General features: G+C 50.3%; 2 protein-coding genes and 1 long non-coding RNA gene across 6 annotated transcripts in view; all 3 read left to right on the top strand.

Moving 5' to 3' along the window:
• The window catches only part of LOC146428068 (tetraspanin-15-like), a 42,645-nt gene extending 31,979 nt beyond the window's left edge, over positions 1-10,666 (top strand). For both annotated transcript variants that reach the window (XM_085080473.1, XM_085080472.1), the window contains 2 exons: positions 562-678; positions 9,004-10,666. In XM_085080473.1, coding sequence (XP_084936599.1) covers positions 562-678; positions 9,004-9,261 — 375 coding nt within the window. In that variant the 3' untranslated portion in view covers positions 9,262-10,666. The remainder of the gene's footprint in view (positions 1-561; positions 679-9,003) is intronic.
• Positions 10,667-11,565: 899 nt separating this feature from the next.
• Positions 11,566-12,894, top strand: LOC146428067 (uncharacterized). Its single transcript, XR_014856208.1, has 2 exons — positions 11,566-11,763; positions 11,932-12,894. It is a non-coding gene; the product is annotated as an uncharacterized LOC146428067 (long non-coding RNA).
• Positions 12,895-14,593: 1,699 nt separating this feature from the next.
• SLC4A5 (solute carrier family 4 member 5) overlaps positions 14,594-21,757 on the top strand; it is a 38,198-nt gene continuing 31,034 nt past the window's right edge. The window contains exons 1-3 of one of the 3 annotated variants that reach the window (XM_085080553.1): positions 14,594-14,965; positions 17,111-17,204; positions 18,537-18,731. In XM_085080553.1, coding sequence (XP_084936679.1) covers positions 17,132-17,204; positions 18,537-18,731 — 268 coding nt within the window. In that variant the 5' untranslated portion in view covers positions 14,594-14,965; positions 17,111-17,131. Of the gene's footprint in view, positions 14,966-17,110; positions 17,205-18,536; positions 18,732-19,708; positions 20,655-21,757 lie in introns of those variants that run through there. The other 2 variants (XM_085080554.1, XM_085080555.1) reach the window with 2 other exon arrangements.

Raw genomic sequence — 21,757 nt, 5'->3', positions numbered from 1 at the left:
ACTCCAGGATGTTTGTAGGGCCACAAAAATTGGGATTTAATCCCAGTAACGTTTGGCCCTCGGGTCCGAAACTTTCCTTGGAAGTAGGAGAACAAAAATCCCATCCCACTGGTGTTAAGGCCAAAAAAAACCCCAAATCCGAGGTTGTTTGTGACAAAACAGCTGTAGTTCTGGGGAGAATTTTGGAATTCTGGATTTCCTGGGTGCTTGCAGGGAATTCTGGATTTCCCGGGAACACTCAGGGAATTCGGGATTTCCCGGGAGCACTCAGGGAATTCAGGATTTCCCGGGAGCTCACAGGGAATTCGGGATTTCCCAGGAGCTCACAAGGAATTTGGGATTTCCTGGGAGCTCACAGGGAATTCAGGATTTCCCGGGAGCTCACAGGGAATTCGGGATTTCCTGGGAACACGCAGGGAATTCGGGATTTCCCGTGAGCACTCAGGGAATTCGGGATTATCCAGAACATGCAGGGAATTCAGGATTTCCTGGGAGCTCACAGGGAATTTGGGATTTCCTGGGAGCTCACAGGGAATTCCGTCTCTCTCTCTCTCCCCCCAGCGCCTGGAGCTGCTCGGCACCATCCATGTCCGCGGCTGCATCCACGCCGTGGGGCTTTGGCTCAAGGACAACTTCGAGGCCACCTTGGCCATCGTCTGCTCCCTGCTGCTGCCCCAGGTAGGTGGAGATCCCATGGGAATTCTGTCCTGCACTCCCAGTGTTCCCAGTGGGGAGAGAGCCGCAAGGGTTGCTCCAAACAGGGTTAATCCCTGAGATTTTGGCATTTTCAACATCAATCTCTGACCAGCAGAGCTGATTTTGGGGTTCAGCTCCTTTCCTTGTGCTGGAGGGTGGGAAATGAATCATTTGGGGTTCTTTTCCCCCCAAATTCCATATGGGATTTGTCCTGGCGGAATGGATGGTCCAAGGCTGGCTTGGATTTCCCAAAATCCAATTTGGGATCAAATAATGATCCCCAAAATCCAACCCCGGGCTGTGTGAATCCCGCCCTGTTTGCTCTCCCAGCTCCCTGCAAATGGTGGGAACAGGACCCCAAATCCATCCCAATCCCAAATCCATCCCAATCCCAAATTCCACAGGGTTTGCCAGGCCTCACCAATCCCAATTCCCGCTGTTGGTGCCCAAGGATCCCAGAACTTTCCAGCACAGGGAATGAAGCTTTTCCCAATAAATCTGCAGGGAAAATCGGGAATGCAGCCAGGGCTCTGCCTTTGCACTCTTGGAATGTTTCCCCTGGGTCTTCCTGAATTATTCCCAACCAAACTGTGGTCATTTGGGGTGGATTTGACCTTTTTTGGGATTCATTCCGAGGCTCACGAGCAAAAAACTTCCTCTTTATGGCAGCGGCTGCAGCGTTGGGATTGCTGGGGGTGATGCTTCCCGAAGGTCAGGGTTTTATCCAAATGGGAATGGTTTTCCAGGTTTTATTTTAAAACCTGGTTTTCCAGGTTTTATTTTTGAAATGATTCCTGGTTTTCCAAGTTTTATTTTTCAAATGATTCCTGGTTTCCCAGGTGTTTGGGTTTTTTAAACAATTCCTGGTTTTCTGCTCGCGGCAAAAGGCAGGAAGGTTTTGGGTAAAGCAGCAGCTGTGGGGGAATTTAGGGGAATTTAGGGTTAATTTGGTAAAGCCAGACTTGGCTCTCGATCCCGAGGCAGGGGAGCAATTCCTGCCCAATCCCAACCACCATTCCTGACTTTTCTTGGAGTGTTTCCTTCCAAAGATGCAAATGAGCATCTGTGGGAAACGCAGGAATGGGGAAAAGCGCAGGAATGGGGAAAAGTGCTGAAACTGGGGGAAAAGATCCGGAATGAGGGAAAAGCACCAGAATGGAGAAAAGTGCTGGAATGGGGAAAAGAGCCAGAATGGGGAAAAGGGCTGGAATGGGGGACAGTGCTGGAATGGGGAAAAAGTGCCGGAATGGGGGAAAAAGTGCTGGAATGGGGAAAAGATCTGGGATGGGGGCAACACCCCCAGCCCATCCCAACCCATCAGTGCCACTGCCTGCGGCTTCATCCATTAACAGCCTTTTAATTGGGAATGCTGGGGAGAAATCTGCAGGAATGCTGAGCATTGATGGATCTGGAGTGCTGCCGATAATTGGGAGCGATGGAGATGAATCCGCGGGAATGCCGATTGTTGATGGATCTGGAGTGCTGTCACTAATTGGGAATGCTGGGGACAAATCCCCAGGAATGCTAGGGGTGAATCAGTGGGAATGCTGAGCATTGATGGATGTGGAGTGCTGCCAGTAATTGGGAATGCTGAGGACGAATCCCCAGGAATGCTGAGGATGAATCCGCGGGAATGCCGAGCCCTAATGGATCTGGAGTGCTGCCGATAATTGGGAATGCTGGGGATGAATCCCCGGGAATGCAGAGTGCTGATGGATCTGGAGTGATTGTGGAGCTGCTCAGTCTCTCCATCTGCTGCCGGATTTCAGTGCTGGAAGGTGGATCGGGTCTGGATCCTGCTGGAATCCAGAGGGAATTTGGTGGGAAATGGGCAGCAAGGAGATGAAAACCCTCAGGGAGCTTCATTGCCGAAAAAGCTGCAGGGAGAGGATCGGCCTGGAATTGTGGATCTGAGGGGAAAGGGTCAGTGTGAGGAGGGGACAGAGCTGGGAATTTTGGGAAGAGGGAAGGGATTGAGCTGGGAACAGAATGGAATTTTGGGAAGAAGGAAGGCACTGAGCTCTCCCACCACTTCCCTTTGCTGTGTCTCACATGGAAAATGTCTCTCCATGGAGCTGCAAAGCTCCCTGGGTGCTGCAGGGAAATTTGGGATTCTGATCCATGTCCTGAGCCCACTTTGGGGGTTTTTCCCACTTTTCCTCATTGTCACTCTTCCTTAAGGTCAGACTTTGGCCTTGGCTGAGCTCCAGGGCTAGGAAGTTCAGGATCTGAATTCAGTCCTTGTCCCTCATTCCCTGGGGCACCACTGGGTCTTGGATCCTGGAAAAATGATCCAAAGGAAGTTCTGGCTGGCCTGGAGCAACCCTGGACAGGAGGAATTCTTGTTTTCCCACCCTGCTCAAGGCTGGGACACTATCCTGTTTGGGGAAACCTTTCCCATTCTGCTGGAAGCGCCTGGATTTGGAGGTTTTCCCATATTTCCCAAGTCCAGGTGGGAGCCTGGAGGAATTCCCAGGAGAGGCTGCTGGGCTTGGCTTCCTCCCTCATCGAGTTCAGGGAAAGCTGCTGGATCCTGCTGGGATTTGCTGTTTGGAGAGGGAAAATCCCTCCTGGATCCAGCCGGAGTGGGAGTGACAAACAGGGTGAGGCACAGGGGGTCAGTGAATCCATGATCCCCCAAATCCAGGAACATCCCTGCCATTCCCAAAGAAAACCCCAATCCCCTTGGAGAGCTCGGAATTCTTTGGGTTCATTTCCCTCCATCCAGAGTGAGGCACCAACACTGACTCCATCCATTCCCGCTCCCGGAATTCCCTTTTTCCCATTCCCTGTTCCATTCCCCGGCAGTGATCCCATCTCCCTGCCCTTCATCCCACGCACTCCCTGTCACTCCAAAGGATCTTTTAATTCCACACAAATCCCTGCTGTGGCCTCGCCCCTGGCGCCTTCAATCACGGAGCAGCACTGGATATTCCATCGGGAACAGCACAGCTCATCCATCCCTGTCCTTCCCTGCCTCCAGCAGGATTTTCCAAGGAGCTCAGGACGTGTTTGGGGTGGAGATGAGGCACAGAAATTCCTGTGTTTTTCTTCTGGCGGATTTTAGGGAATGCAGCTCCTGCTGGTTCCTTCCCAGGCCTTTCCAGGGGATGTTTGCTGATGTTATTCCAGAGAATCCTGGAATGGTTTGGGTTGGAAGGAGCTTGGAGATCTCATTCCCACCCCATCCATTCCATGGGCAGGGACACCTTCCCTATCCCAGGGTGCTCCAGCCTGGCCTTGGACACTCCAGGGCTCCAGGGGCAGCCACAGCTTCTCTGGGAATTCCATCCCAGCCTCTCCCCACCCTCATTGCTGCCCAAAATCCCATTTCAATCTCCCCTTTCCCAGTGTGTCCCCATTCCCTGTGTCCTGTCCCTCCAGCCCTTGTCCCCAGTCCCTCTCCAGCTCTCCTGGAGCCCCTTTAGGCACAGGAAGGGCTCTGAGTTCTCCCTGGAGTTTCCCTTCTCCCACTGAACATTCCCAGCTCTCCCAGCCTGGCTCTAGAGGTTTTGCAGCCCTGGATCCCTTCCTTGCCCTCCTCATCCAGGTGAAGACTCAGCCACTGCACTAAAACACAAAGAGGAGCAGAAAAACCTCCACATCCATTTTTTTCCCCTCAAAAATCGGGTTTTTTCCATCCCGAAGAAGCAGAAAGTGACGCACAGCAAACAAAACGAGCCAAATCCCTGGAAGATCTCTGCCGAGGTCTCCCATCCATCCTGGTGAGTTATTTTTCCCTCAGTTCTGCTCCGACATCCAATCCATCTCCAAACCCTGCGCTGGGAACATCACAGCTCCCTCCCACAGCTGTTCCCTGCTCGGAACATCAATCCTGGAGATCGACGTCTTTGTTCCGTAAAAAACCCGGAATTGTCCCAGCGCTGGGCGTTTTCCAGGATGGCACCTCCATCTCCCGGTGACAGCGATGGAAAACGTTCCCTGAGCAAAGGGCAGTTTCCTTGGGAAGATGGATTTGGGATTTGTTTGTTGTCCTCAGTGGCTGCTGAGTGCTAATGGAGCGGGAAAAGGGAATAAATGGGATTTTTCCATCTGCAGGCCGCGACCTTAGTGAGAGGCTCTCTGAAAATAGTGATTAGGGGAGGAAAAGTCAATAAAGGGGGAAAAGCAAACACTTTGGGCTCCATTAGCTCTGGGGAAGCCTGGAGTGGTTTGGCATTCCGAGTTATCTGGATCCCGCTGGTAAAATGAGCTCCGGATGTTTCTGAATTTCCACGGAAAAGGGGATTCCGGCAGGTGTCCATGGGCACAGCCCATCCCTGAGGGAAAACATCCATGGACTTCTTCCAGGCCTTTTTCCATTGGAAAATGAGGTGAAAATGGCATTTTGAGTATTTTCCTTCTCTGCTTCCCAAACTTCCCGAGGCCTTTTTCCGGGATTGAGGCGTGGATCCCTTCCAGGATCCAATGGGTCACCCCAGCCCCACCGTGGGGACAATTCCCAGCAGGAAGCTGATCCGAAGGAACAAACAGAGACACCACGAGTGGAGATGGTGGATGGAGCTGAGCCCTGGAATTTCACACGGGAATTTCACACAAATCCCTGGCTTGGGTTTGGAGGAATCACGGAATTCTCTGGGCTGAAAGGAGCCTTGAGGATCATCTCGAATTCCCAATGGATTCATTCCCAGTGGGTGTTTTGTGGATTCCCTCAGCTTTTCCATGGATTTGCACCCCCTGGGCACTCAAATCCCGCGGCAAAAACCCTGGGAAGGGAGAAAGTCAAGACCTCCAGGCTGAATTCCATCCAGGAAGAACAGGCACTTCCCAAACTTCAAACCGCAGTCATTCCCAAACAATTCCCCTGCCGCTCCTCGGTTTCCACCATCCCAGGAAAAAAAAAAATCTTTTTCATTTTCCAGCCCCATCTTTGCTCCGTTTCATTCCCGTTTTTCCCCCGCAGCGCCTCCTTCCCGAGCTCCGCGGTGCCATAAAACCCGCGGCCGCCTCCGGATGCTGTCAGCCCTCGGAGCCGCGGATATTGGATGCATCCATAATTCCTGACAGCTCCGGCTGCTCTCATTAAGCGGGAGAGGAGATTTAGGGCCGGGCTGCGATGGGAATGGGGTCATAACTCAGCAGAGCGCTGGCTCTGGGATTTGGGGTCCTGATTGAGGGCTTGGGGTGGTTTTATTCCCTTCCAGAGTTCCTGGTTTTTACTGGGATAGCGGGAAGAGCAGGAGGAATTGTGGCCCCAAACCTGTCCTCATTTGCATGGAATTTGTCGCAAATTCAAATCTTTCTGGGATTATTGTTTGCTTTGGGGCGGGAAAATGACAGATTTGCCCTAAAATCCCTCATTTCAAAGGGTTTTTCCCTCTCTGTGGGATCAGGAGTGGATTTTAATCAGGAGCGATGACAGTTTAATAGCAGGAAATGATTCAGGAATTGACATCCATGGAAATATGATTTTAAAAGTTCTTACATCCCGAAAGGATTTGCTGTTGGATAGGGATTAGCACAATCCCATTATCCAGAGCAGTGTCTCCAGGGAGTTCCTGGAGAGACAGAGCCATCCCTGAGCATCCCCTGTGGAAATCTCCGGAACGGCGAGCCAACCTCATTCCAGCCCCTTTGGATAATGTAAAATTCCAAGAGGTTTCCAAACCTCACTTTTCCCATCAGAACCTGGAGTTGCTTTTTCCCACAAAACAGCCCCGATGGCAGGAATCCCGAATTCCCAGAGCTGGGAATGCTCTGATGGCTTCCCACAGCTCCCCATCCTTCCCGGGATTGATCCCATTATCCGGGATCAGTGGATATCAAACCACCAGGATCCCCCGAGGATCCGTGGGAAGGATTGGGAAAGTGGGAATGGGGCAGGATCCAGCTGAGGGCTCAAGGATGGGCTCAGTGCTGGGTTAACACCCCCAGGAATGTGTTTTTCCTCTTTTTCTGGCTTGGGAAAGCTGTTGATCCAGGGAAATCCCCTTGGATCCATGTTTGGTGGATTTGGGAAGGAAAATGGACATTGAGCCATTTTGGGGTGAGTTCTGCACAAGGCCCAGCTGCTCTCAGTGCTGGGATAACACCCCCAGGAATGTGCTTTTCTGCTTTTTCTGGCTTGATGAGGCTGTTGATCCAGGGAAATCCCCTTGAATCCACATCCAGGTGGATTTGGGAAAGAAAAATCAACTTCTGAGCCATTTTGGGGTGAGCTCTGTGCAAGGCCGTGCGGCTTCCAGTGTTGGGAATGCATTTCCAGGGATGGGGTTTTCCACTTTTTCTGCTTGATAAGGCTGTTGATCCATGGGGATTCCCTTGGATCCAACTCCAGGTGGATTTGGGAAGCAAAAATTGACATTTGAGCCATTTTGGGGTGAGTTCTGTGCAAGGCCCAGCTGCTCCCAGTGCTGGGATAACTTCCCCAGGAATGTGGTTTTCCATTTTTTCTGGCTGGGGGAAGCTGTTAATCCAGGGAAATACCCTTGGATCCATCTCCACATGGATTTGGGAAGGAAAAAATCAACTTTCTAGCCATTTTGGGGTGAGTTCTGCGCAAGGCCCAGCTCATGGGCTTTCTCCAGCTCTGGAATCCAAATGGATCCCAGGAATTTGGGGTTTTTCCCTTCTCTTTCAGCTCCCTGGGGACACTTCATGGATCTGCTTTCTCCCTGTGGAGTTTTTGCTCCAATTTCCCATGGGATCTTCCCAGCAAACCCTCTCCCTCCCCACCATGGGACAAAACTCCCGGGTTTGAGACTCATCCCAGCCTTTTGCTCCCATTCCCATTTCCCTCTCTCTCAACATTCCCACTTTCCTGAGGGTTTAAGGAATGGATTTGTACCCCCAGAAATGACCCATAGTTCAGTTTTCCAGCTCTAAGTCCCAGGCAGGATATTCCAGATGCTCCAGGCAGAATTGGGTCATTTATGAATTTTCTGGTGCCAGGAATGGTTCTGTGGGAAAAGATCTTCAATTCTGCCCTGAAAATTTCCAGGAAAAGCCCTGAGCCTCCAGAGGGTTTTTCCTTCTCCATCCCATGGTGTCCAAACCTGGATGTGACCTTTGGGGTGTTCCAGGGGGGACTGGGGGTCTCTAGGGAACCTCAAACCCAAACCCTTCCGCGATTCTGGGATTGGAGCTGGGGCAGGGATGTTCAGGGTGGATATTGGGAAAATTCCTGCATCCAAAGGGTTTTCCAGCCCCGGCCTGGGGGGATTGAATATCCCTGGGCATGTGGCATTGGGGACATGGCAGTGCTGGCCTTGGACTCCATTTTGGGGGATTTTCCAACATCAATAATCCCTCAAATTCCCAATTTCCTCTGGAATTGTCCTCTCCTGCCTCCTGGGCAGCTCTGGGAGCTCAGATGTCCCCAGGGAAGGGTTTGGGGTGACTTCGAGGAGGGGTTTGGGGTGACAGATTGAGATTTGGGGTGAACCCAGGGAAGGGTTTGGGGTGAACCCAGGGAAGGGTTTGGGGTGATGATCAGGGTTTGGGGTGCCAGCCCATGCTTTGGGGTCCCAGATCAAGGTTTGGATTCCCATTCCCAGTTTTCAGTTCCCACTCCCAGTTTTGGGTTCCCATTCCCAGTTTTGGGGTCCCAGATGATATTTTGAGTTCCCATTGCCAGTTTTGTGTTCCCATTCCCAGTTTGGGTTCCCATTCCCAGTTTGGGTTCCCATTCCCTTTTCGGGTTCCCATTCCCAGTTTTGGGGTCCCAGATGATATTTTGTGTTCCCATTCCCATTTCGGTTCCCATCCCCATTTTCGGTTTCCATTCCCATTTTGAGTTCCCATTCCCGTTTCAGGTTCCCATTCCCAGTTTAGGATTCCCATTCCCAATTTGAGGTGCCATTCCTGGTTTTGGGGTCCCAGATGAGGTTTTGGTGTGTCAGCCCCAGTTTTGGTTTCCCGTTCCCGGTTTCAGGTTCCCATTCCCGGCTTTGGGTTCCCATTCCCAGTTTTGGGGCGATGATCAGGGTTTAGGGTCCCATTCCTGGTTTTGGGTTCCCATTCCTGTTTCGGGTTCCCATTTCTGTTTCAGTTTCCCATTCCCAGTTCGGGGTTCCCATTCCCAGTTTTGAGTTCCCATTCCTGTTTAACGTTCCCATTCTCGTTTTGGGTTTCCATTCCCAGCTTTGGGGTGATGATCAGGGTTTTGGGTTCCCATTCCTGGTTTTGGGTTCCCATTCCCATTTCGGTTTCTTGTTCCCATTTCTGGTTTCTTGTTCCCATTTCTGATTTCCATTCCCAGTTTTGAGTTCCCGTTCCCATTTCGTGTTCCTGTTCCCATTTCGGTTTCCCGTTCCCGTTTCCCGTTCCCATTCCCGGTTCCCGCAGGTGCTGGGGCTGGCCATGGCGTGGCTCTACTGGCAGCAGCTGAACGAGATGCATTCCCGGCTGGATTCTGTGGATTTCCGCGCCCTGCAGCCCCCGGAGCTGGGCTGGGCCGCGCTGGACCTGAGCGGCGCCGGCTGGTGCTGGTGTCTGCCGCGGGAGGGAGGATACCTCCCGGTGAGCTCCGCGAGAGACACGGAGCTCCGCGGGGACGAGGAGGAGGAGGAGGAGGAAGGCAGTGACTGCCGCGGCAGAGTGTGAGACGGACGAGGAGGAGAGAAGGAGGACAAAATGAGGGAAAATGGGATTTTTCATCTCAAGCCCTGAAGTTATTCCTTTTAGAATTCCCTGTTGGGAGGAAGAGGACTCTGAGCTCGGAGTGAAGAATGAGGATGCTAAATGTGGGGAAAATGGGATTTTTCTCCTCAGCTGCTGAAGTTTTGATCCCTTTAGAATCCCCATTGGGAGGAGGAGGACTCAGAGTGAAGGAGGAGGACAAAATGTGGTAAAATGGGATTTTTCCTCTTAGGTGTCAAAGTTTTGTTCCCTTCCTGAATTCCCCATTCGGAGGAGGAGGATTCCAAGCTTGGAGTAAAGGACACAGAATGTGGGAAAAATGGCATTTTTGCTCTTAGGTCCCAAAGTTTTGTTGCTTTTAGAATTCCCCATCGGGACGAGGAGGACTCTGAGCTCGGAGTGGAGCAGGACAAGGAATGTAGGAAAAATGAGATTTTTCATCTCAAGTCCTGAACTTATTCCTTTTAGAATTCCCCATTGGGAGGAGGAGGATTTGGAGTGAAGGAGGACAAAATGAGGGAAAATAGGATTTTTCATCTCAAGTCCTGAAGTTTTAGTCCTTTTAGAATTCCCCACTGGGAGGACTCAGACTCTGAGTGAAGGATGACATGAAATGTGTGAAAAATGGGATTTTTCCTCACAGGTCCCAAAGATTTATTCCCTTCCCAAATTCCCCATTGGGAGGAGGAGGACTGTGAGCTCAGAGTGGAGAAGGAGGACACAAAATGTGGGAAAAATGGGATTTTTCCTCTTAGGTCCCAAAGTTTTATTCCCTTCCTGAATTCCCCTTTGGGAGGAGGAGGACTCTGAGCTCGGAGTGGAGGAGGACAAAGTGTGGGAAAAATGGGATTTTTCATCTCAAGTCCTGAACTTATTCCTTTTAGAATTCCCCATTGGGATGAGGAGGACTCTGAGCTCGGAGTGAAGTAGGACATGAAATGGGATTTTTGGGAATGGGGAAAATGTGATTTTTCTCCTCAGCTCCCGAAGTTTCATTCCTCCCAGAATTCCCCATTTTTTCTGGGATACCTCAGCGGGAAGAGCAGGAGCAATCCTGGCCCCAAACTTGGCTTCATCCACATGGAATTCATCGCAAACACAAATCTTTCTGGGATTATTGTTTGCTTTGGGGTGGGAAAATGACAGATTTGCCCTAAAATCCCTCATTTCAAAGGGTTTTTCCATGGAATCAGGAGTGGATTTTGAAACTGTAAAATCCCAACTTTGGGAAAAGTGTAAAATCCCACTGGGAATTCCTGAACTTCTCCCTGGACTGCGTGGGAAGAGCTGCCCTGGGCTGGGTTTGTTCAGCTCTGTTTTGGGGGATTTGGGGTTTTCTTTTCCCAATAAATGGAATTTCTGCAGTGTTTTCCAATGTTGCTTCCACCAGCATCCTCACAGGGCTGCTGGAATTCCCCAGGAAATTCCCGTTGGTTTCCTCAGGAAATGCCCCAGAAATTCCTGCTGATTTCCTCAGGAAATGCCCCAGAAATTCCTGCTGATTTCCCCAGGAAGTTCCTGCTGATTTCCTGGGAAATCCTGGTTTCCCATGGATCTCCAGCCCGGGGAGATGAAACGGAAGGAAAATCTGGAGCTGTTTTCCCTGCAGAGCTTTCCCGAAGGGATTCTCCGGGAATGAAATCGATGGAAGCACAACTTCCACCCCTGGATCCCAACGGCTGCTGGGAAAAAGGGGAAAAAAACCCAAAAAACAAAAAATCAAACCAAATTCCAGGAAATAATTCCAGGAAATTCCCCATCCCAGCTTTTCCCCAGGAGCTGCTGCTTCCCATTTCATTCCCAGTGAGGAGGAGGAAACCCCAGGAAGTTTTGAAACAGGGATGGGATTTTTTGGGATATTTGGGGTGGAGGAAATTCCCGTTCCGAGCAGGAGATGAACCTGGGAGGAGCAGGTGAGGAATTGCCTTTTTGGGGTTCATTTCTCAGCACCAAAGTGGGAATTTCCTCCTGCATCCCTTGGGATGTGGGAATTCAACACCGAGGGGTTGTGGATGCAAACTGGAGCAGTGGAATTGCAGAAATGTGAGGTTTTTATCCCAAAACCACAAGGTTTGACCCCAAAACTGCAAGGTTTGATCCCAAAAATTTGATGTTTCATCCCAAAAATTTGATGTTTCATCCCAAAAATGTGGGGTTTTATCCCAAAAATGTGGTGTTTAATTCCAAAAAGATGAGGTTGTATTCCAAAAATGGATGTGTCATCCCAAAAATGGAGGTTATATCCCAAAACCACAATGTTTCATCGCAAAAATGTGACATTTTATCCCCAAACTGTGGGGTTTCATCCTGAAAATGTGAAGTTTTATCCCAAAAATGTGGAGTTTTATCCTAAAAATGCAAGGGTTTTATCCTAAAAATCAGGTTTTATCCTAAAACCGCAAGGTTTTATCCCCAAAATGTGACATTTTATCCCAAAAATGTGAGGTTTTATCCCAAAAATGTGAGGTTATATCCCAAAAATGTGGGGTTTTATGCCAAAAATGTGGTCTTTTATTCCAAAAATGGAGGTTTAATCCCAAAAATGCAAGGGTTTTATCCCAAAAATCGGAGGTTTTATCCTGAAAATGTGAAGTTTTATCCCAAAATTGGAGGTTTCATCCCAAAAAATGTGAGGGTTTATCCCAGAAATGTGGGGTTTCTCAGAGCCAGAAATCAAATTCTGGGAATGGGGAAATGGAAAGGAAAAGGGAAAAAAGTGAAAGGAATGAAAATAAAAGCCAAAAAAGAGAAAGGAAATGGAAAACAGGGAAAGGAAAATTTAAAAAGTGAAAGGAATAGGAAAATAGTGAAGAAAAGGGGAAAAGTGAAAAGAAAAGGGGAAAAGGTGAAAGAAAAATGGGGAAAGGGAAAGGGGAAAAAGGGAAAAGTGAAAAGTGAAAGGAAAACAGGAAAAAAGTGAAAGATAAGGGGGAAAAAGGAAAAAAGGGAAAGGAAAAGGAAAAAATGAAAGGAAAAGGAAGAAGTGAAAGAAAAAGGAAGAAGTGAAAGAAAAAGAAAAAAGGAAAAAATAAAAGCAAAAGGAAAAAATTAAAAGGAAAAAAGTGAAAGAAAAGGGAGGAAGTGAAAGGAAAAGGGGGGAAAAGGGAAAAATGAAAGGAAAAAAGGAAAAGGGAAAGGAAAAAGGGAAAAAGGAAAAAGGAAAAAGGAAAAGAAAAGGTAAAAAGGGAAAGGAAAAGGAAAAAGATTCTTTTTTTCCCAGGAAATCCTGGGATTCTCCGTGGCACTTCCCGTCCATTCGGGAATCTGCTGGGATGTTCGGGAAGCAGGAATTGGCTCCAACCGCCGAGCTCTGTCTCCCTCTCCTGACCATTTCCCTTTTCCAAAACCGGAAAAAATTCCCTGGGAATCGAGTTTTTCCCGTGGAAACAGAGCTGGATGGAATATTTGGAAGCGTTTTGGTCAAAATTGGGTTTTTTTGGGGAGGGGGAGAAGGGAAAATCGTGGAGCAGCTCAAGGGAAATGGGGGGAATTTAGGGAATTTTGGGGAATTTCTGCCTTTCGCTTCTCCCTCTCTCCAGTAAAACCTCAGGGAACGCAAGGTGGAAAATCCAAATAAATTTCTATTTATTTTGGAGGGGGGGAAGGTGAAATTCCATTTTTTTTCTCTGGATTTCCAGGATGAGCTGCTGCCAATATTGGGATTTTGAATTCCGTGGGATGGGAGAGTTCTGATCCCAGGATTTGTCCTGGGATTGGGAAAATGATGGGAAAAATGGATTATCCTTCAGTTTGGACTCTCAGCCCAGAGATTCCCATGGAAAATTCCCCTAAATGCCTGGAAAATGGGAAAATTTGATTGGAAAACTCCAAAAAATTGAAATCCCAAAAGCTTTTCCCAAAATCCTGATGTTTAAGGGGATGCTGAATTCCCAAATTCCCCCAAAACTGAGCACCTTGGAGTCGCTGCTGCCTCCTCCAGACTCCACAGGGGAGGGAAAATCCAATAAAATCCCAATACAATCCCTATAAAATTTCAATAAAATCCCAATGAAATCCCGGTAAAATTCCAATAAAATCCCAGCAGAATTCCAATGAAATCCAAATGAAATCCCAATAAAATCACGATAAAATTCCAATACAATCCAAATAAAATTCCAATAAAATCCCAATAAAATTAAAAAAAAATTCTAATAAAATCTGAATGAAATTCCAATAAAATCCCAATGAAATCACAACAAAATCCCAATAAAATCCTAATAAAATCCCAGTAAAGTTCCAATAAAATCCCAATGAAATCCCAATAAAAGGGGAGCAGGGATGATCCTGCCCAGGTCCAGGTGGTGCTGTGGAATCATCTCCCAGAAAACCCCAATTTGGGATGAGTTCAAAGCCCAAAATCCAATTTCCCAATCCTGGTTTTCTCTGGGATGAAGCTCCAGGCGCTGCTGGATGAGGATTTATGGATATCCCAAATGGGAGCGGAGCAGAATGAGAGATCCCAGAAACCCCAAATTTAGGGATGATCAGAGAAAAACACGGAATTGGGAAAAAATTCCATGGGAAACTCTCACCATAACCCCCCAAGTGTGGGTGATGCTGCAGGGAATGATCCCAGTGCTCCAGGGGGTTGGGATCATCCCAGGGATGGGGATTTAGGATCACCCCGTGGATGGGATTTAGGATCATCCCACAAATGGGAATTTGGGATCAATGCATTAATAGGTATTTAGCATCATCCCAGGGATGGGATTTGGGATCAATCCATGGATATGGATTTAGGATCAATGCATGGATGTGGATTTAGGATCACCCCATGGATGGAAATTTAGGATCACGCCATGAATGGGGATTTAGAATCATCCCATGGATGGGATTTAGGATCACCCCAGGGATGGGATTTGGGATCATCACATGAATAGGTATTTAGGATCATCCCACTGCTGCTGCTGCCCCTCTTCACTTCCCTGTGGAAATTCCTGCCATTCCCAAAGATCCCAACCTTGGACAGAGCCCGGAAATCAGTGCAGTTCCCCTCCTGAATCCCCCAAAACAGACAAAAATTGAGACAAAATCCATGGGAACAAAGCCCCCAGAACCCCAGCAGCCCCAAATCCCAAATCCCACAGGCCAGGCAGGAACAGAGTTAGGAATCCCAAATCCCAGATCCTGCAGACTGGGCAGGAACAGGGTTAGGGTTTGGGTTAGGAATCCTAAATCCCAAATCCTGCAGACCAGTGAGGAACAGGGTTAGGGTTTGGGTTAGGAACCCCAAATCTGGGCAGGAATAGGGTCAGGTTTAGGGTTTGGGTTAGGAATCCCAAATACCCCAGGCTGGGCAGGAACAGGGTTAGGGTTTGGGTTTGGGTTAGGAGTCTCAGATCCCAAATCCAGGCAGGAACGGGGTTAGGATTTGGGTTAGGAACCCCAAACCCCAACTCCTGCAGGAACACCACAGATTTCCCCTATCCCTTTGGTCCCACAAATCCCATCCCATTCCCAGCCCAGATCCCATCACTCCCCAGCCCCACCCTCCCTGCGCTCACCCCGTGACGCTGCTGATCCCAAAGTCAATCCGAAATCCATTTGGGGTGGGAGCAGCGGCAGTCGATGGACAGAGCAGAGCAGCTGTGGCTCCAGGCGATCCCAACTCCCAGCGCTGACCTCGCTCCGTCCATCCCATTCCCGGCCAGATTTCGGGGAGCTCGAGGTGAGTTTTGGAGGGGAAAACTCATTTTTGGGGTTGTGGGGTTTGGGTTGGGAAGTGGGCAGGGTTTGGCTGTTCCTGCCCTGATTCCTGTGGGATTTCCGGTCAGGTGTTCCGAGGGTTCTCTCCGGGTTTTTCCACAGGGATTTAGGGGGGGAAAGGAATTTTGTGTAAAATATCAGAGGGGAAAATCCTGGATTTTCCAACCCCATAAATCACCCGGGATTGATGGAGATCTTTATTGGGGTCTGACAAAGCCTGGCTTTACCCCGCAGGGTCTCTGTGCTGCCCAGCCCAACCAGATTGCCCAAAAAATCCCGATTTCTTCCCAAAACCATCCCATCCGTCATCCATGGATCTCTGTCCATCATCTGGGGATCCCAAAAAATCCCAGGAATTCCCTGGGGGGTTCTGATTCCTCATCTTCTCGAAGGTCGTTTTTAGGGCAAAAGGATTTTTAGGGCAGAAATATGAGGCTGGTGGTGTGGGGTGTATTCCTGGCTTTTCCTGCCACCTCCAGCTCCCTGAAATCCTGGAATTCGCCCTGGAATGTTGGTTTTGGGAATGTTGGTTTTTAGGAATGTTGGTTTTGGGAATGTTGCTTTTTGGGAATATTGGTTTTTGAGAATGTTGTTTGTGGGAAGTTTTCAGGGATCTCTCAGCCGCAGAATGTTGGTTTTGTGTCTGAAACAAACAAAAATTCCCAGTTTGGGTTCTCCATCCAGAACCATTTGCCCCTAAAATCAATCAATTCCCTCCAAAACCATCAGGTCTATGGGGAAAAACCCCAAATCCGTGAAATCAACTTTAAAATCCCAACTGGGATCAGGCAGGAGCCGAACTGGGATAAACCAGCATTTCCTGAAGGGAAAAAAGGAGAATTCAGGATCATTCCCAGGGGTTGGGTTCCCCTTTTTGGGATCCCGTGGCTATTTTCGGGGCTGGATTTGGGGTTTTTCTCCCCGAAATATTCAGCCAAAGGCGCGGGGATGGCGCGGAGAGTCCTGGTCGCCCTCCGAGTGACCTTGGGGACATCGACCGCGTGGCCCAGAATAGCAACGGCGGGGCTTGGCCAGCCGAGTGTGAAAGGCAATCACTGGAGGTCAGCTAATTAGGGATTAATTAACAGCCCCTGGCATGGAGCCGGAGGAATCCCGCGGGGAGGAAGCGGCAGGTGCTGAGGAAAGGATGGGGAAGAGCAGGGATGGGGGAAAGGGAAATCTGCGCCAGGAAAATCCCGCTGGATTTGGGGCAGAGATACCCCGGGAATGATGGGGTAGTGGTGGTGTTGTTGTTCTCCTGGCGGGAATTGGGCCGGAAAACCCCGGGAATCTTCTCCCGAGCTGTGCTCGAGCTCCACGTGGTGAGAATTGAGGCTGGGGAAGGAATTCTGGGGAAATCCTGCTGGAAATTCGGGAATAATGGGGAGAGGGGAGGTGGAGACTGGGAATGGAGCAGAGATGGAGCAGGGATGTAGTTGGGATGGAGCTGGGATGGAGCTGGGATGGAGCAGGGATGGAGCAGGATGGAGAGCTGGGATGGAGCTGGGATGGATCAGGATGGAGCAGGGATGGAGCAGGATGGAGCAGGGATGGAGCAGGGATGGAGCAGGATGGAGAGCTGGGATGGAGCAGGATGGATCAGGATGGAGCAGGGATGGAGTTGGAATGGAGCAGGGATGGAGCAGGATGGACTAGAGATGGAGCAGGGATGGAGCAGGAATCCCACAGGGATGGAGCAGGATGGAGCAGGATGGAGCAGGGATGGAGAAGGATGGAGCAGGATGGAGCAGGAATCCCACAGGGATGGAGCAGGATGGAGCAGAGATGGGAGAGGAGGAATGGAACAGGAATGGAGCAGGGATGGAGCTGGGATGGAGCAGGATGGAGCAGGGATGGAGCTGGGATCCCACGGGGAATGATCCAGGAATGGCACCGGGAATCCCGCAGGGAATGATCCAGGAATGATGCAGAAATGATCCAGCTCCCATCCTGCATTCCCCGCTGATCCACAGGGAATCTCCCTCTCTCCCTGCCGGATTCCCGCCGGGATTTCCCGGGGATCACAACTCCCACCCCGGGCAGCTCCCGCCAGCTGTTCCCAGCGGTTTTCCCCTCCCGAATCCCACGGAACTCCCTGTTCCCGCAGCTCCCCGCGCTCCGCGCCGTCATGCTGGAGGACGAGGATGCGCTGAGCGAGCGCGGCCTCAGCAGCTCCCGGCGCAGGTACGAGGATGAGGAAGGTGAGTGACATCCCGGGAATTCCCCGATCCAGCCGGGAATGTGCTCTTCCTGCTGGGAAAACTCCTCCCTGCCCTCGGACTGGGAGTTTTCCACGTGGGAAGGGAATTGTTTCGGGCTGGGAGAGAGAAATCCCAGATCCGCCCCCGGATCGCTGCCCCTCCCTCCGGGTTATGCTCCATCCGCACCTTTTCCATCGGGAATTTTTTATTTGGAAAGTGATTTTTTTACTCCAATTATCTCTCCAGCCACATTTTTTTGGTCAGGAAATTTTCTCTTTGGAAACTGAATTTTTTACTCCAATTATCTCTCCATACACGTATCTTTTTTTGGGAAGTTTCTTATCTGGAATATGAGTTTTTTACTCCATTTGTCACTCCATCCACATCTTATTTTACCAGGAAGTTTTTCTCTAGAAAGTGAATTTTGTTTTTGCACTTGGAGTGACAAATCCCAGACCTGCCCCCTAAATCTTTCCCCCTCCCTCTGGGTTATCGCTCCATCCACATCTTTTTCCCGGGACGTTTTTTATTTGGAAAGTGAATTTTTTACTCCAATTGTCACTCCATCCACATCGTTCTTACCTGGAAGTTTTCTCCCTGAAAAGTGATTTATTTATTTTATTTTTTTTTAAACTGGGGGTGAGAATTCCCTAATCTACCCTTAAATCTCTCCCCCTCCCCCCGGGTTTTCACTCCATCCACACCTTTTTACCCGGAAATTTTCTCCCTGGAAAGTGAATTTTTTACTCCATTTACCACTCCATCCACCTCTTTTTCACCCCTAAACTTTCTCCCTGAAAAATGGATTTTTTAGTCCAATTATCACTCCACCTCCATAATTTTTACTGGGGAGTTTTTAACCTGGAAACTGAATTTTTTACTTCAATTGTCCCTCCATCCACATCTTTTTTACCTGTAAGCTTTCCACCTGGAAAGCGAATCCTATTTACCTGGAAAGTGGTGATTTTTTTTAATTTTTTTTTTTTTTTTGGAACTGGGAGCTCGAAATCCCAAATCTGCCCATAAATCTCTCCTTCTCCCCTGGATTATCCCTCCATCCACATAATTTTTCCCTGGCAGTTTCCTACCTGAAAAGTGATTTTTTATTTCAAACCATGAAATGCCATATTTCCCCCACAATCCCTCTCCCTGTCCCAGATTATCACTCCATCTACATCATTTTACCGGGAAGTTTTCTCCATGGAAAGTGAATTTTTCACTCTAATTATCACTCCATCCACATACTTTTCACCTCGAATTTTTCTCCCTAAAAAGTGAATTTTTCCCAACCATGCCCTCCAAACCCCCATTTTCCCCATTTCCCCGTCCCAGACTACCACTCCATCTACATCGGGGTTCCGGTGCCCCGCGGGTTCCGCCGCAAGCGGCGCCGCCGGCGCTCGGCGGGCTCCAGCCGGGATCGAACCAGCGAGAGCGAGCGGCTCTACGGGCGGCACGAGCCCTCGGACACGGACGAGGGGGGACAGGGCTGGGCCGAGAGCGGCAACGACAACGCCAGCAGGACCAGTGAGTGACCAGAAGGTCCCCCAAAATATTGGGGACATCGTGGGGTGAGATCGGCTGAGGGGTTTGGGGCTGCGAGCCGGGAGGAGACCGGGGGGGGAGTTTGGCTTTCCCGGATGGGATGGGATTTGGGGGAGTTTGGGGGGTTTGGGAGGTTTTCCTGGCTGGGGTTGGGGTGCAGATACCATTAGGGAATCACACACTGTTCGCAACAGGATTTGGATGGGATTGGGGTGGGTTTGGGGGGTTTTGCCGGCCGGAGTTGGGGTGCAGACAACCTGCAGGAATCACACCTTGGGGTTTGGTGCTGCTTCTCCTGGCTATTCCTAAATTGATTTTCCCTTTCCCCTTGGTGGGATGGGATTGGGGTGGATTTGGGGGGTTTTCCTGGCCGGAATTGGCGTGCAGACACCATTAGGGAATCAAACCCTCTTCCCAACGGGATTTGGGTGGGATTGGGGTGGGTTTGGAGAGGTTTCCCCAGTCGGAATTCCCGGGGGTGCAGAGAACCTTCGGGAATCACACCTTGGGGTTTGGCGCTGCTTCTCCTGGCAATTCCCGAGTTTATTTTTCCCTTTCACGGATGGGATAGGATGGGATTGGGGTGGATTTGGGAGGTTCTCCTTGCTGGAATTGGGGGTGCAGACAACCTTTGGGAATCACGCCTTGTTCCCGACAGGATTTGGATGGGATTGGGGTGGATTTGGGTGTTTTTCCCGGCCAGAATTGGGGTGCAGACAACCTGGAGGAATCACACCTCGTTCCCGACAGGATTTGCGCGGGATTGGGGGATTTTCCATGCCGGAATTGGGAATGCAGAGAACCTTCGGGAATTACACCTTGGGGTTTGGCTCTGCTTCTCCCGGCGATTCCTAAATTGATTTTTCCCTTTCCCATCGATGGGATGGGATTGGGGTGGTTTTAGAGGGATTTTCCTGCCGGGATTGGGATGCAGACACCCCTCGGCCATCACACCCTGTTCCCGATGGGATTTGGATGGGATTGGGGTGGATTTTGGGGGTTTTCCCGGCAGGAATTGGGGTGCAGACACCCTTGGCCCATCACACCTCGCTCCCGACGGCCTCTCGCCCGGGGCTGTGCCTCTCCCAGCAATCTCCTTAGGGCAGATTAACATTTCGGGGCAGAGCAGCTGCCGAGCCCCAGGCTGGGTGGGATTTTCCATCTCCCCCGGTGGAAATCTTGGGTTCAGGTGCAGAGGAGAAGCTCCGAGGGGCGGCAGGGGCTCGGCTCCTCTTTTCCCCGCGGAACGCCGAGTTTTCCAGGTTTTTTTGCACGGGGAGAGTTTTTTATTCGCCGGAGGTTCCTTCACTCCCTCGGGGCAGGCGAGACGGGGCGAAATCCCCTCCTTTCCCCGGTTTTCCTTCCTTTCCCTCCTTCCCGCGGGCAGCAAATGCCACCCGGACAGATCTCCTGGCTGCTTGGAGATAAAAATGAGGACATTTCCTCATTTTATGGAGGAAAAACCACCCCAAACCCCCTCAGTAGCCCAGGAAATCTCCCCCATTTCGGTGTTTTCCCTGCAAAACAAACCCCTGAGCTCCGACGGACTTTTTGGGACAAACCCACCCGTTCCAGGCGGGGAGGAGAAATCCCCCAGGGAGCGAAACCCCAAACTTCGGGGGATTTTTGGGGATTCCTGCTTCCCTCCCCGCGTCCCTCTGCCTGTCCAGCGCTCACCTCTGCCACTCGCGTCCGTCTGATTTGGTAACTTCCCGTCATGGGAGCCAAAGGCAGAGGAAAGTGCTTTATATTCGCGGTAATCTGCTGCCTAAGCCGCCGCAGTTTAGCAAGCCTCAGTGGATAAAGGATAAAGGGACTTCGGGGGTTTGGAGTTTTTTGGGACCGAGCGGCGAAGGTTTGCTTTAAGCCGGGAAGAAATGGGGGAAAAAGTGGAAACAACTCCAGGTAGGATTTTTTTTGAGGCGCGGTGGGGAGAGCAGGAGGGAGGAAAGTGCCATGGGGGTTTTATTCATCATTTTTCCCTTGGAAAAGCAGCTTTTTCCCCTGGAAAATCAACCTGGGGGCTCGCAGGGGAACTCCGGAGCTCATCCCAAAAATAAATGGGAAAACTCCCTGCTCCTGCTGCTCCTCAGCGGACGGGGAGCAGAAAAGTGGATATTTGAAAGGGTCTAAAATTCCCCAAAGCCGCGGATTTCCTGAGCGGGAAAGGAGCGCTGAATCCCGCGGGATGTGCATCCCAGACTCTTTTTTTGGGACTCGTCTGGGGCAGGAAAAGCCGGGAAAGGTGCGGAGAATCCCGAGGGATCCACGGATAATGCTGGACCCTAAATCCGGATTGCGCAGCCCAGGCAGCTCGGCGTTCCCTGTTCCCTGGTTTGATCCCATTTTTCCGCTCTCCCCAGAGCCTCAGCGGGATTTTCGGTTTGGGAAAAAATCCCCAGCGAGGTTTCGCTGCCCCATCGGGGTTGGGGTGGGCAGGGGTGGCTGCAGCTCGGAAAAAGGGGATTTAAACATTTCCCGGGGGAATGTGGGGTCTGCAAGTGGGGAATGATCCTAAATATTCCCGGGGAAATGTGGGAACCCACAGTGTGGGAATTTCCGCTGCAGCTGTTCTCCCATCCTAAAACCTGCTTCTGGGAGATCTGAGTGACGTCCTAAAGACCCCGGGGCTGATTTTGGGTTTTTTGGTGGGGTTTAACTTCTTCCCATAGAACCAGGGACTGATTTTGGGGTGTTTGGTGGGGTTTAGCCTTTTTCCATAGAACCAGGTGGTGATTTTGGGGTGTTTGGTGGGGTTTGGCCTTTTCCCCATCCCTTTTACCCTCTTCCCAACAAACATCTGCTGCCTCCCAGGATTTGAGGATCAAATTCCCAAAAAAACCAAAACCCCAAAGCAGGCAGAGCTCTCCCGGGCACGAAAGGGTTCTCCAGGTGAACAAATCCCAGGAATTTTGGCTGCTCAGCCGAGCCCTGGCGGGGTTGGTTTAACCTCCCTCAGCTCAGGGAGTTTGGGAACACAAATCGGGACCTGGAAGTTGGATTTATTC

This window comes from Lichenostomus cassidix, chromosome 22, assembly GCF_008360975.1.
Source record: "Lichenostomus cassidix isolate B80296 chromosome 22, HeHo_3.0, whole genome shotgun sequence".
Taxonomy (NCBI): Eukaryota; Metazoa; Chordata; class Aves; order Passeriformes; family Meliphagidae; genus Lichenostomus; species Lichenostomus cassidix.
Note: the sequence above shows the minus strand (reverse complement) of the source record. Positions and strands in the feature narration are given on the sequence as shown.